Raw genomic sequence first — 16,458 nt, 5'->3', positions numbered from 1 at the left:
CCATTGAATATTGGTACCGATAGCGTCGGTAACTTAACATCCGAAAACACATTTGAATTATTATTACTCGGCACAGGAGAAACAGAATGTTCAGAATTCATCTTATTTTTTACTACTGCTAATTTACGTTTAATCATCAATAGCAACTCATCAACAATATCATCTGTATCTTCTTTATCCTTAATAAAGTTATCCAATTCTTCGGGTTTACATGCTTCAAAAATTGAATAAAATACAGATTTAAGTTCGTTAGAAGTTTCATTAGTTTTGGTTTCAAATAGCTGCAACGCAACTGAATCTGAAACATCTAATGACGAAACAACTTTATCTTTATGCCTCGTCAGTGAACTTTTTAACACTCTTTTTCTAGTTTTTAGAGCTTCCATATTTATTACAATTATACTCTTCAAATTTAATAGAGATTAAAATGGGAGAGCTCACCTTCGATTCTCGACGGACCACTTGAACTGTACTCAGGAGCTGGTTGACTTTGTATTTAATAACAAAGATTATCATCACAAAGATATTTACTTTATTATACATTTATTAATCATTTTGTTGCTGTAGAGGAACGATCTGGCTCCAAAACAATTTAAATTCTCAATCACAAAGCTGTAAGATCTGTTACAGCATGTACACAAAAGAAAAGAATACGCAATTCAAATTACGTAGGTCGAGAGTATAACGCGCTAGCAGCGCCTCCTGTCGGCAACTCTTAATCACTACTGAACACAAAGAATGGACTTTATCAACGAAGTCTTTTAGTGAGTTAATGCATTTTTTTCCATAATAATAAATATTTAATGTATTCATTCTGAGATTATGTTACAATTAAATTGAAATTTTCAGTGCACTTTACTTTTTTCCCGGGAGGGGTAAAATCCACTCAGCCAGTTATTTATCTGTAAATTATTAAGTTAAAGCTTATGTATATAAAATGCAACTTTTAATCGAGATTTTGTGTTCATCAACATTTCCTTATACTTTTTGTTGTTCCGTTTATCAAACAAGTTAAAAAAAATTATCTTAATTAAAAGAATTTATGAATGTAGTTTTCGAGTCTTAAAAAGGAGAGGGCTGACCTTTTAGCAGTGATGAAGGTGATGCATGGGAAGGGGTTAAAATGGCTGAGGAACACTGTTATACACTGAATAAATATTTTGGTGGCTATCCAATTTAAACATTCTTATATGTGCTTCTGAATGATCACGCATATTTCATCAGGCTCGAATAATTTTTGTAGGCTCTCAAAGTTCTTTTTGGCATGTTCTAAAGTATATTTTATAAATTACATTAAAATGAAAGCATTGCCTTTAAATGACTGCATTAAATCAAGGACTAAAAACAGTGTTGATGATTGGGTGATGTAATCTATAAATTTCGTTTAAAGGAATTAGAAATGAAAAACGAAAATCGTTACATCATGACTTCTTCACGTGATGTTTTAACTAAATGTACATAATATTAAAAATGAGTGAACAAAGTTATGAAATAGTGTGTGTGTGTGTGTGTGTAAGATACAACAAAATACGACAACTGCTTTAAAAATAATTGGCGACCTCAAAATTAACATCCTAGATTTGGTGATCTTCTCCTTAATTCATCTGTTCTTCTAAATTCGAGATTTTTCTATGTTATGTAACGCTACTGGAAAACGGCAACTAAACCTAATATCAACCAGACATAGCTTGTCTCTAGAATCGCACCTACACTGTATAAATACCTCTGGTGAGCTAATTACGTCATTAGCCTGCTAGTTTCTACATTGCTAATATCTTCTCGCTTCGCTTCTTTAAAATGCTTGCGTCATTCGTTTTTTAAAAAAACCAATGTGTATAAGAATTTACTGTAATTGTACGATTAAAGAGTATATTGTCTACGAGGAATGATTCTAGCGTGGCTGGAAATCTGGAAATAAAGAAGATAATTGGCTGAACTTAGCTTGGTATCAACTTCTTCCTGTACTACCACTCAATTAGCTCGTAACACAGCATACGCGACTGTGTTACGAAACTTTCAGATACATATATATGAATATCGTCTAGCCAACTGTAGTCCCAATCGGTTTTGTGGCTGGTGATTCTAGCTGCTGTATCGGTGGACGGGGATTTGAAACCTAGGCAAGGCAAAATGCTCTCTGCAGTATGAACATAAAATATTGCGCAGCCAAAAGTCTTTTCGGCTGGTTTAATGAGAGAGACTAGACTCCATCCCTCGAGATGTTTTCCAAGAAATCTTTGGGCGGACTTACACAACCAGTGTGGGAGTACTTACCTATTGGAAAATTCAGGTGCCAGCCGACTATTCGTACGCGTTTAGTCAATTATATGTAAAAATGAAATAATTTGTTTTTAAAATCTCTTAATTACATAAGACAATTATGCAAACAAAAGAAGACGACAGAGTAAAAGTCTTGAAATATTCTTTAATAGAACTGAAAGGTACATTTTTTTAATGAACGGCACATTTTTACCTCTAGCCAACTTATATACATAGGTAATTCAGGTAAAGTTTTCTGGCCAATAAATTTGATAGTGAGGTTTCAATGAATAAGCACAAATGTAGGCAGGGCTTTGTTGAATTTACAATGATTTATTGTCTATTTCAGTATCTGCGTTTGTGTGTGTGATGACGTTTTCGTCCACGATAACTCTTATATGAAAATTCCAAAAATTCCCGTTTTCCATATTTAAGATTTCTACATTCATATAAAGGTTTGATTAGATTTTGAATAAGATTTGACATCCGGTAGCGGTACTCCACAAGATGCTTATAGTAATTTTAATTTATTTTGTATCCGAAAATGGTACTTTACTTGAATCTCAAAACAGTTTTAAATGGAAAAATTATATTAAAACATAATCCAAAACCTTTCAATTTTAGTATTTAAGATTTCTGTGTCAATGGGAATAACATATTATATTTTGGATACAATTGATAAAGCGGAAAGAACAAATGTTTGTGAAAAACATACGTTATGAAGTAATCCAAAACTCCTTAAATTTGGTATTTAAAATAGGTATGCGATTGAGAATAAAATATGATATTTATAATAAACATTAAATACATTTTTGGAAATATGCTAAATGCAATGGGAATAAGTTCACTGTGAAGACGAGCTCTCGTTTTGATGTAGTTAAACATATTCGCCTCGATCAACAAATTTGTGAGGAATAACTCATCAAATAAAAGGTTGCTTCCACCAAATGTTATCGCTTTGTATTATTTTTAAAAAAACAATACATTAAATAATATAGCGAATATAAAAAGAAATGCATGACAACACTTAAAACATTATAGGGATTTCTAATTATATGCTACATTTAAAAATTTTTATGATTGTTATATCATTGATTTGTGAATCCGAAACACTTTATGAGTAGAGCATATACTTCCATAAACGCGATATTTTCATATCAAAGCTAGAGAACGGATATGCGTGTCCATGAACACATATAGTTATCGTTGTCCATTATATGGGAAAACAGAGCCATGAAAAATGAGTGGTGTTTATAATTAATTTTGAGCTTATTAAGTTTATAAACAAATTAAATTTTATTTAGAAACGTTCAATCGAAAATTATAATTTAATTAGATCTCAGTGCTATTCTGTTAATTCCATGGCTTAACACTGAATTAGCGAAAGATCTTATGCTGGTCATACCAGAATTTTTAATTATGAAAGTAAAAATCAGTATTCGGGTATGAGATTCAAAGCAGAAATAAGTATGCTTTCCAAAGAAAATAGCAACACTTAAAATTTAATTTTATTATTTGCGCTCAGGATAAATTTCGTTAAATCTTAGCTTATGACCCATAAATACAAGAACAATTCCTAATAGATGAAAGGAGGGTTACATACGGTTCTTAAAATCTCTCTTGTATTGCAAATAAAAGCAGTTTTTCCCAGAAATTTCTTTACGAAGGCGAAACATGTTTCCGTTTTTTACGTAATAAACTTGCAAGATCTTATGTTAATTTATCAGCTGTTATTATTTGAAAATTTAACTTCAACGTTTTCTTTTGATAGTCCTCACCAGAATGAAATTTAGTTCTTGAGTCGAGTGTTTGAATGTTTAGAGCTTCTAGCAGTCTCATCTCGCTGTTACTTAATTCTGCCAAAATTATTTCGGCTTTGGTACATTGCTAGCCGATGTATTAAACACGACGTTAACAATCTTCAGAAGTATAAAGTAGCCTACTGCGTGTGTAGTCTCAGATTACGTTACCTACATTTCATTTTAACTTTATCTTATGTTAATTTAAATACCCGAAAGCAGCAGAGATTCTTTTGTCGCACAGGTAGTCCATTCTGTTCCTTTAAAAGATAAATAAAAAGGTTATTTTTCTTTTTAAGACTTCTCTTTACCTCCAATTGCAACGATAACTAGCTATCACTCTGCAGGAGATTGGCACAATCTTATAGACAAAGCACAACCCTACAACTAATATCTGCCACTTGAAAATAACATAAAAGTTAGCGTAAAATGCATTAAATTCTCATATTAATACTGTTAAAAGTAGTAGCCAGGTCCATTTCAGAATGTTATCAGCTTTTCTATCAATTAGTGCCTCTTCCAGGCAATCGACTACCATCCATGTATTTTTACAATGTAGCTTTAATAAATTCTTAAAAATTGATCTTTATACTATAAGGTAAAAAGAAACTTCAAAACACCATTAAATCTCCCTTCAAGTCGATATTTACCCATTAAAGGGACATCAAACTTGAATGTGTCCCTACAGAAACGTCAACAATGAGAAAATTAGATGTTAAAGACAAAAAAGACGTAACTTCTCACTAAATCTACAACATGCTATGAAAAGCAAACAAAAAATTACGATAAGATGAAGAATAGCGGATAAAATAAAAAATAAAATCCCAAAGAATTTGTTACAAAAGCTGCAACAACATTTTACGTACTTTTTTCCTCCAGTGAAGTTGAAAAACTAAAAAAAATGTCCTCTTTTGTCGACGAAATGAAAGAACAAAATAAAAAGTTCAAAAAATCGAAGTAACTTCGGCTTCTAAAAGCCTGTTTTGAACCGCTAAAGGTACTTCAGATGCGTTGCTAAAAGTCCCTTGGAGTTTTTCTATTCTGTTATCGAGTTCAGCTAAAAGAAATGGTGAATGGAATACACCATTCCAAATGGGAAAGTCGAAGTGCGCGTTATCTGTTTCGTACTTCTTATTTTATATTTAAATTTCAAATGACATGCGGGATTTGCTTTATATATTATTACGTCATTAACAAGTTAATACTAGTCTTCCGTGTTTATGCTTTGTAACTTATTAATATCTTCATCAGAAAGAGATACTTAAAGCTACCAGTTATTCCATATGAACGGCAACATAGGTAAATATTTTTTTTTTCTTTCTTTATAAAGGATTAACAATAGCAAGTATTATTTATTATCGCCTCAACTGCAAATCAACTGCACAGATAACAGTTCTAGTCTTTAAAAACCACTACTTAATTAGTCATTTTAATGCAGTACAAAACAGTCATATATATCACTAGTTTGAAAATGTTTTAGTAAGTATTACCTTATATATAGAATTAGTTCCGAGTATTTGCTAATGTTATCTAACACAGCTTTAAGAAGTGCTATATAATATCGTATTTTATAATTAATGTCTTTCTTTATTTCACTATAGCGAACGTACACCTAAATATTTCTAAATTTACCCCATCATTCTGATCTTTTTTTTAAGCCAAAAGGAGCATTACCCAGAAGTGCTATTTTTTGCGTTGAATTGCTTAAATGCGATGAATCACTTTTCGAATTGTTGCCACCAAATATCATCGCTCTGTATTACATTTGAAGAAACTAAATAATGAAGAATCTGCGTGAATGCATGTATGTTTCTGGCACTGTGAAAAACAAGATCATCTACAAGGCCATATAGAATTCCACTTCGTTATTCGCTAATTTTGGTTATTTGATTTTCCTAAAATTTAAAAAATGGGTTCCTTTGTACGTGGTTGCCTTTAATAGAATTCAAACTGCTTGGCGACATAATACCGTAGTTAGCAACATGTCTCTGACAGTTGGCAATTTACGTATCGATTTTAACATTATTTAGAGATTTTATTTCAATTACAATAAATCATTCTATAATTATTTTAGTCAGCCATCCTACTGATCCCAATAGGCAGTCGAGTTTCCTTGTTTTCGAATACAAATGTTCGATACTTCAGCAGCTCAGTAATATTACCCGAATACAAAATTAAGAGCGACCACAGTAAGCGCCGGTCACATATAATTGTGTTGTAAGTTAACACTGAGATCACATATATGTTTTCACGTTAGTCGGCTTTGCATTTTAGGTGTGAGTATTTGTATAGGAGGGTTTTATATGCTGTAAGTTCGATTTTTTTTTTATTTTGAAGTTTTTTAATTTATTTTCCTTTTTTTTTTTGTATCTCTTTCTATCTTTATTTTATTTTTCAAAATTTTCTCATAATATGAGAGACATAAACGAAATTTTATCAGCGTCTTTTCGTCCTAAACGATTTAAGATATTGGTACGAAAGATCATCCGATAAAATTCCGATAAGCGTAATAAAGGTAAAGAGCTTACACTGATAAAAATAATAATGCAGAAATTTGAATATAACACGAATGTATTACACAAAGTATTAATATAAAAGTATTAATATAAAATTACTACACACTTAAATATTTAGAAGACACTTTATCAGGTAAGTACATCAGCGAACTTAGTTTCTCTGGTAGAAGAATATGCCCCTCACACAAATGAGTTCTGATTATTTGAGTAGTAATATAGATAAAAATAATAATGCAGAAATTTGAATATAACACGAATGTATTACACAAAGAAATACAATTTCGGAAGACATGTCGACACCTATAACGTTCTTTCCTTAAATTATAGTGGTGTCTACTGAAGTTTTGTATACCTACCCTGGCAACGAACATGTAAGATACAGCTACAACATGTAAGATACAGCTACAACATCAAAGGCATTTCCAAAATTATATTTTAGTAAATTTCAAATAGTTAGTTATTAATTTTTAAACTAATTACATGTAATATTATATAAAAAGAGTTTTGGGTCATTTTATTCTTAAAACATACTATTTTTGTATTCTGGATAAAGAAATGTCTAATTAATAATACAAAATTCACTAATTCCTATATAAAGGGTTCCTTAGTTATGTATTTCATGCTTGTATTCACTCTGACAGATAGTATATATTTCTTTAAGTTAGCTTGGTTTCGAAAAATATATTCAGTAATTCGTTTATTTCTTAATACTTCTTCTTACATTTAATCTAAAACGCTCACTTTTTATATAAACATTTGGCAATGGATGACTTAAGCTTTACGATGCATTTTTAAATAATAAAGTTCTGATTATTTAATAAAGGCAGAAACAGTTTCACATTACTTTTATGTGTTTATTACTTGTTCCACAATACCATTTCTTAACATTTTCTTAATTTGTTATAATAATAAAAATTGGGTATGCCCGTACACTTCATAATAACGGAATATCAAAACTAAAATTAATATCTTTACTGACTTCTCACAAACAGTTCCTTCATTACTAGAATTCAATAATGTGTTTTCTCTTAATTTTGATACTACATTAGGTACATCATGATTGACGTGTCATTATCTGTTACCTTCGTTATTTTAGATTCTTGAAAACTGCTGCCACAATGTTTTTGAAAGAATAAATTATAAGTGACACTAAACTCACTCACTACCTTCAATACCTATGAGGAATGTTTCTTATAAAACGTTTTTTTATTATCACCAGGAAACTAATAATAAATTGCAATCTAAAAACCTCAGATTACATTCTAATATTTAAAATGCTTTATTATTAAAATTTCAGATAGTTACTCTTATTTAAAAATTTAGTAACACTAAAAACAATGGACAAACATAAACGTCATAAACATTTTAAAAGCTTCTGTTTAAACTTGTGTGTTCATTTCAGTTTAAAGTCTAATTTAATTTTCAGTTAAACGAAAACTGTTACTCTACTAGCTTAAGAATAAGTCTGTCAGTAATTCTTGATTTGTAACAAAAAATCGCATATTTAATACGAGCTTTTAAAATAACTGTACTTAAATGGAAGGAAACATATTCTACTATATTATTCCATCCTTATTTAATTCACATGAAGTCTCTATCTTCTGTTTAAAAGTATTAATTATTCAAGTAACGCAGCTCATAATATGATAGCTTAGATAGCTTACATTCGTGAGCTTAGATAGCTCACGAAAACAGCTTACTTGCATCTATCTAATGGTTATATATTTTAATTTTATTTTGAGTAACGCCAAATCCGCTTAAAGACAAAAAAGCAACATCTTTTGTCTGTGTTTTAAGTACGTTATAGTAACTACCTAAAGAATGTTTCAATTATATTATTAATGTTGGAATTATATCAATGAAATGTTGGAAAATTATATTAATATCAGAAGAAAAATAACGAAATGCCGTACGTTATGTATAACATAATCATTTAGTTCGAAGCTTGCGAATAATAAGAAATTTACTCTAACCTGATTGTGACATTCAAATTTAACCCTTTAACTGTCAAATTATTTTGATGATTTAGGTACACAAATTGTCAAATTTTTTTTATTGCAAAAATCAAATGTTTAGTACAAAATAAGATATATTTAAGTAGTTAAAAATTGATATTTTGAAGTACATGGGTAAAATTTTTAAAGTTTTGTAGCCACTGCATATTTGCTTGAGGCGGCTGCCACTCAACATGGCAGTTGTAAAGTTCGCTTCTAGTGGAGCATTATTTTCTAAAAATGAAAAAAATTAATTATTTTCTAAAAAATAAATAAATAAAAGTGAATACCTATTAGTAGTTCAGTAATTCAGTCTTGTGTGGTACAATTGGAAACACTTTTCCAAGCACAAACCAACTCCACAATCACTACACCAGAATCGTGTTTCCTTCCTTATCTTTTTTCCATTTTTATCCTTTTTCGAACACCACACTTTGCACTTGTAGGCTCACGTTTCGCAGGAGTAGGAGGAATATGGGATATAAAATGTCGTTCAGTAAGACGAACAGGGTTATCTATTGTAGGTGGCCTGCCAACATTCTTTTGTCCAGAAGCTGCATCATCATATTTATGTAAAAGCTCTTCTACAACTTGGATTCGAAATTCTAAAAATGTAATACGTTTCTCAACTACATTTTTATAGAGAAAGTATAAGTTCCAGAGTACCTTGTCTAGTAAATGTAAAAATATCTTTTTATAATATTTTTTCTGACGTTTTCGGATTGTTGGATGAAAGGATATTTCCTGATCACAGCGATCTACCGTAGTTAGACTGTAGTCAGAAACAATCTTAGGTTTGAGTATATCTCCATTTTTTTTTTATTTTAGAGGCTGACCATGGATGTATCATGAATACTGCTCATCAAACACACATCCTTCATATTCGATTGAAGAATATAAATCATCTATATAACTTTTCAAAGAACTGGACGCCATATTACAACAAAAAGATCCCGTGAACTTTGAACCAAAGAACTTATAACCTCTAACCTTGAAAATCTTCAGTAAAGTGCTGTCATCTATTGAATTGAGCGCACATTAACTTTTCCCGAGATACAGTCGGGTTTGACAGAGAGCTGAAGCGGAAATAAACGTCTCCCGATATATATTCGGGTATAACAATACGATGCACTTAAAAAAATTACCCCGAGTAATACTCGGGCGTGACATTTTCGAACATCAGTGCTATGCCCGAGATTATCTCGGGCATGACAGTTAAAAGGTTAAACATGCTACATTATACTGAACTTATTTTCCATATCACAGAGAAGCATATTTAACTTCGCGAATAAAAATTGGGAATTCAATTATGTTAAACGAGCACTGAGATTTTTATGATATAGGAAGTATTTTAAGAGCGTATTTAAAAAATAAGGAAAATAAAAGTCATCGTTTGGCAGAATTATAAGAGAGTAAATCATGATATCACTCATGGACTTTCAAACAACGATTAGTATACAGGGAATGTAGGAAATACATGAAATTCAAAACGCTTTCAATTTAGCTTGGCGACATGTGGCTTTTAACCTTCACTGAAACAATTATAAATACCATTCTGAAATTTAAACATACCTTAACCTTTCCTTTTTCGCAAGGTTTGCTACAAACAGACTCTGGCAATCCATTGGTGATGTGCTGAGGATTCCAACGGAAAGGCTGGAAAATGTCTAATCGTCCACTGTCCCAAGAACCAACATGCTTGTAGTCATAAGAATTATTCTCATGAATGTACTGAAAGTTCATTATATCGTACCTATAAAGAAAAACAATTACTGATGAGTATTTCAGTAAATTTACGGAACATAACAAAATCTTTTGTGAAAACGCTGAGAACCATTTCTTGTTGCAATTGTTCGTTAAAATAATAAGCATAATTATTTGTTAAATATATACAATTTTTTAATGATTGTTATGTTTTTAGGTTTTAGAAATTACACTATTTGTAAATCATATTTTTCTAATTTATTTAAAATTACATATATAGAAGAACAGTTGCTAAGCTTATAAAGATTGCTCATGTTTCTTTTTACAACAGTAAAAAAATCTATAGTAGAATCGAATGCGTCAAAGAGCTTTCCAGTGTTGAAAATAGCAGCAGATGCAAGAATTGCGTTATAACTGAACATCAGTTTTACATAGATTTCATTGTTATGTTTCCATTTGATTTTATCTGAAGAAGAAGAACGCATTTCGAGAGGAAAACGAGCGACTGACTTATTTCGGGAAACGAAAACTATCACCTCTTTATAAATGAATTAAAATCTTAAACTTTGAGTCTATTTTTAACCTCTTGACATGTGAATAAAATCCCAATAGGATGGGCTTAAAAATACAAATTAATTTACTGTTACACTAATTTTTTGCTATCGGAAATTTTATTTAAATTTTTTAAAAGTAACAAAAATAAAAAAAGGAAATTTAATATGAAACTAATAAAAATTTCTATAGTTCTAAGACGCGTTAATATCTTTTCTGATATTATTAATAAATTAACTTACTCAGATCGCATTATATGTCACAGGAAATTTATTTTTTGATGAAAAAAAGTTTGACTTTTCTTTTTAGCTTTCTAACGGAATGATTGCATTAAACGACGAGATAAAAAATTCTCCTCTGATCAACGATTAAATTTAATTAATTAATATAAAATAACCAACAACGTATAAATAGGCGCTTTCACATCAAAAAAGCAAAAAGTGCTATTAAATGTTCCCAACGTTTTAATGTGAAATTTCCTTTATGAGCAGCTCGTAACTCAAACTGCTCGCAACTGATTCTGGAGATTTTTTGCTGATGCTGTAACCCTAATCTTAATACTTGCAGGGAATTCTTCATTTAAGGAGAACATGCCAATGTAAATTTGAAAATTAGGCAAAAAAGGGCAACCTTAGTAGATATTTTTATGAATTTTTATTTCAGTAATAAGAAAAAAGAGCAAAATTGCTCTTTTTACTGGCAGGAATTACTGGCTTTTTACTGGCAGGAAATTTGTTTTGTTTCAAACGAAAAAGGACCTGTGCCCGACTATCTTCAAAATATACGGCAAAGTAAGTTTTTTAGCCCAAAGGAGCGTTAGCCCAGAAGAGATGTTAGGCTCGAAAGTGCATATTGCGTCGGTTAACATTAAACGGCGCAGCACTTCTTAAATTTTTGCCACCAAATATTATCGCCCCATATTATATTTAAAGAAATTAAAATAATGAAGATTATGCATGTTTGCATGTATGATTTTCGAATTGTGAAAAAAACCACGGTACTTAAAGCTATCAAATTTTGATTTATATAATCGCCAATCTGAATTTGGGCAACTGGAAGCCCGAATGCTGAATTTGTTTTATTATCCATTTGACATTTTGTAAAACGTGAAGGAATTTTTGACTAACAAAATCAACGATTTCAAAGCGAGCAATGGAAAAACCGTATAGGAAAAAAAAAAAAAAAAAAAAAATTTATCTCCAACTCGTGAGACTGTCTATTGGAAACTCTAAATATATGCTGTTTTCAAATATATTCTGATATTGCTGTTGAATTGAATTTTATCTGGTTTAAGTGCGAAGAACGTGATATTTAATAAGTAAAGGTGGCACATAAAACGTTAAAAAACACTACTTTGGGCGTAATTATACATTTATATATATATATGTAATGATTTCAAAATACGTAGATTAAAGCAGTGGACCTCCCAACAGCTTACGATACTGCGTAGATGACCGAGAAGACCGTATTGGCTTGATTGGGCATTCAGATGACTAGTTACCTTTTTCATTTTTTCCATTCGTTAAACGATGTGAGATTAGTTGAAATAAACTGCACTGAAGTTCCACGCCTGTAGGGTCGAAAATTGGCTGCGCCATATTATTGTCATGAAACTGTGGTTTGAAGGTGGCAGAGTGGAAAGCATGATGACGCAATTTAGCACAACATTAGCAGTGGACCTCCCAACAGCCTACGATACTGCGTAGATGACCGAGAAGACCGTAGTGGCTTGATTGGGCATTCAGATGACTAGTTACCATTTTCATTTTTTCCATTCGTTAAACGATGTGAGATTAGTTGAAGTAAACTGCAATGAAGTTCCACGCCTGTAGGGTCGAAAATTGGCTGCGCCATATTATTGTCATGAAACTGTGGTTTGAAGGTGGCAGAGTGGAAAGCATGATGACGCAATTTAGCACAACATATCTTGAAAAATCACAATCTTTATTTTTCCCTGCATATCAAATAATCCTTTTTCAGATAAGCTACTTCTTAATAATATTTGAATAGAATAACTCCCATTTTGAATTACGACGTCATCTTAAGCAAGTAAGCGGCAGCATGGATGAAGGAGCGTCTTCCCAGCAGGAAAGCTATGCGGTAAAAAGGGCAAGGTTATAGTACTTTCATAGCAAGAAGGCTGAAGTTTCAGTTCACAGATTTGGTTTAGAATTAATTTGATTGGACGAGAGGCATCTGCATTAAAACGTTACATAAGATAAAAAAGTCTGGAACCTGTGAGAAGAGATGAATTTAGGGGCAGATTACCAAATTTAGAATGTTAATTTTGAGGTCGTCAATTATTTTTTTGAAACAGCTATCATATTTTGCTATATCTTACATATATATATATATATATGTATATATATTTGCTCAATTTTCAGCGATTGATTAAATTCTAAAGCAAGTTTTTGGTGACTTTTTCCTTTACTTGGTTAACCACGTGAAACTTTTTATAATCTCTTTCGATTTTATTTGGCTACTTTAATATAAAAAATGTACAAAAATGTAAGTCTATACGCACAGTATTTCCGAAGTTTTCGCATACTGACTGGCAGGACTTCAGCAGTTCGATAACAGTTTACAAACGATAAGTTTAACCGGGATCATATTAAATGGCGTCTACGACATCACGTTATTAATAAACATGCAAAAGGGACATGTTATTAATAAACATGCATAGGGAACTGCTTACAAAGATGTTGTGACATCAATCTCAAAGCCCCTTGAGTTCCTTTAAATACACACATTTTCAGTTTTTATCCTACCGACTTGGGTCTCTAAGACTTCGGAGGTACGACTACTTAACACTGGTTAATTATGTTGCGTTCGGTATTAGAAAACTGTACTGATTAGAAGAAAGGGGTTTACGAGGATTTGTCCTGTAGTTACAAGAATCACAACTGTTTCTGTTAGATATTCTTCCAAAAAATAATTCTTCTCTCAATATATTAGATGTTTTGCTAAGAAAGAATTCTTTTGTCACATATATTCCACAAGCACTTTGCCATATTAGTTATCTCTGTAAATTCCTCATCTGAAGTTTGAGTTACAGTAGGAGTTCACCTATGTACTTTGTAACATGTATTTTAATTTGAGAGGGGGGAGTTTTTAATGAAAATAGAAACTTATGTTTATATCACAACTATTTAAACTGTTTTATATATGGATTAATCTCTGGCTATCATATGTCTGTAACCTACCGAAGAATTATTGTTTTATTTAATAGGTTAGGTTTTCAGTTTCTCATTACGAGCAATTTAATAACAAAGACCCTATCTGCATCTGGAGTAGCATATGTATTGTTTATTCAAAAGGATAGAGGACAAATATGTTTTTCTCACATTAGATTCACGAATACAAGTTATTCAATTTTTAACTGATTTTGAATTAACTGGATATGTGTTCATTGGGCATGCAGATTTTAAAGATTATTTAAAACAATATGAATTTTTTAATGCGTTGTAGAGTTACGCAGCTAAGATGTCAGTCATATCTTCTTTCATTGCCACAAATTTTTCTGGACGATTAACAGACAAAAACAATAATTTTCTCTTTTCAAAATTTCATTCACAGTTCATACGTTTAATTTATTAATTTTTATATTTTACTGTTTAAAATGTTAAGATTATTTTCGCAGTGCTATTAAGCTTTATTTATTTATATATATGTTTGCTATCAGCTACTTGAGTAAGACTTCTGGTAAATTTTATTCACAAACGAGAAAGATGAATTATTCTGACGTAATCAGATAATTATTAGTTTTTTGAGAAAACCGGGAATTAATTTTGCACAAGAATATTCTATTTTCGAAATCTGAAGGTAAAAATGTATACATATTAAATCCCGTTATCATTTCGTCAGTCGTTAAAAACGGGAGTATTATTGATCACAAAATTCCTCATCGCAAATATTACGGTTCTGTCCAAATTCCACCCTTATCCGGATCCAATACTGGCTGTCACCAAATCACTTTACCGTGCCATGACAGATATAGAGCATACTCTTCGTCTGCAAAGATTCTAGGAAGGTCAATCGCCGTCTACTGAAGTGTTCTCTTGAGACTGACAGGCGGCACTCGATCCCCTGCTCAATGTTCGCATTAATTGGGAAACCTTCTGCCAAACATGCTCTTCTTAATAATATTGACGTGGAGGTAGCTGACGTGGAGTCATTTTTCTATCATATCATATTGATTAGAATGAGGATTGCCACATGCCAGAAGAAGAATGCTTTTGGGAACATACTTTATTTCGATGATGCTTTTGCTTTCAACGGTAATACAAATTGTTAGATTTCAGATGCTATTAGCTAAACTATAAGCGACTTACGCAATACTTATCTTCAGATAAAATGAAAAGGATGCTGAATGATGTAATAATCTTTACACTGTTGTTTTGGGATGAAACAATGTTAATTATCAGGACCTAATGTTTTTTTATTTAATTGCTTATCCATATATATATATATATATATATATATATGATGTAACAGCTTTTGTCCGGAATAAATAGATTGGTGAAGAATCATAGACATATTCGAAGCTCAAAGTATCAGACGATAAGTTTAAAAACAGGATCCATTTATTATTATTCAGGAGAACTAACAGTTACAAAAATCAGATCTCCGAAGTAAATAAAAAGGAACTACTAATAACTTTTTTATGAAGTTTACTGCATCGTTACATTAAAGAAAATACCCCGATATTCCTTTGCGAGTCCTTTTATAGCCTCTGGAAAGGCGGAGGTTCCAAGAAATGACGTCAGCCTCGTCAGCCATTCCAGTTCGCTTTAAATATCTCCAGAACATTCTATAACTGTACGTGTAGAAAAGGCGGGAAAAACAACTTGACTACGGGGCTGTGGATTTAATTCCACGTACTTTCAAATAAGAGACCGTCGCCATTAAAAATGAAAAGAACATACAGTTAGAATTTTAAGTGTATTTTTGACTATGGAATTTTATTATTACATATATATATATATATATAATGCTTTACTGTTTTATAGATAATTCAAATGAAATAAACGTAATTCTATGAGGTATATAGCTGATTAGTATTCATGTATACAGCTGATTAGTCTACGCCGTAAATAATCAGATCAGATTAATCTTAAAACGTTCAGCTTGAGATGAATAACTGATTTTACACATAACCTAAGTAGCTAAAAATATCCTGAGCAAAGAAGAGAGATATTAATTAATCTTTTCCAACATGTGACGAATATCGCAAATGATATAATCCCTCAAACAGCAGACTAAAATCACGGAGCAGTAAATTCAGTTGCACAACAGTTTGCAACAGATTGAAAGTGTGGATTCCCAACTCATTTAGGACGCAGTGTGTTTTCCTGTTTATACAGTAACTCAAAAGGAAATGCAGTACCGATTAAGTCTATAAATATCTCTCCTAATATACCAAAATCATCTTTTTAGAAATCTCCAAAATGTTGTCAAGTTAACGAGCGCATATAAGGCGTTCATATAATGCAAATTTGCCGACTACACTCGCAGCTAAAACGCGTGGATAGTATGAAAACTACATCCCTCTTTTCTTTAAAATCTTTTCCACTATTCTAACATCAATTGACTCAGGATGAAAACTTTCCAAATAATCTTAACTTAAAATAAATA

The 16,458-nt window shown here is 31.4% G+C and overlaps 1 protein-coding gene across 3 annotated transcripts in view; it reads right to left on the bottom strand.

Moving 5' to 3' along the window:
• The window catches only part of LOC118181916 (metabotropic glutamate receptor 1-like), a 574,264-nt gene that overhangs the window by 59,726 nt on the left and 498,080 nt on the right, over nucleotides 1–16,458 (bottom strand). For all 3 annotated transcript variants that reach the window (XM_085815122.1, XM_085815124.1, XM_035351151.2), the window contains one exon: nucleotides 10,141–10,321. In XM_085815122.1, coding sequence (XP_085671248.1) covers nucleotides 10,141–10,321 — 181 coding nt within the window. The remainder of the gene's footprint in view (nucleotides 1–10,140; nucleotides 10,322–16,458) is intronic.

The sequence above is a fragment of the Stegodyphus dumicola genome, chromosome 1 (genome assembly GCF_044657685.1).
Source record: "Stegodyphus dumicola isolate Sdum_Otavi_A_Nest chromosome 1, ASM4465768v1".
Taxonomy (NCBI): Eukaryota; Metazoa; Arthropoda; class Arachnida; order Araneae; family Eresidae; genus Stegodyphus; species Stegodyphus dumicola.
This window is presented reverse-complemented; position numbering and strand designations above follow the sequence as displayed.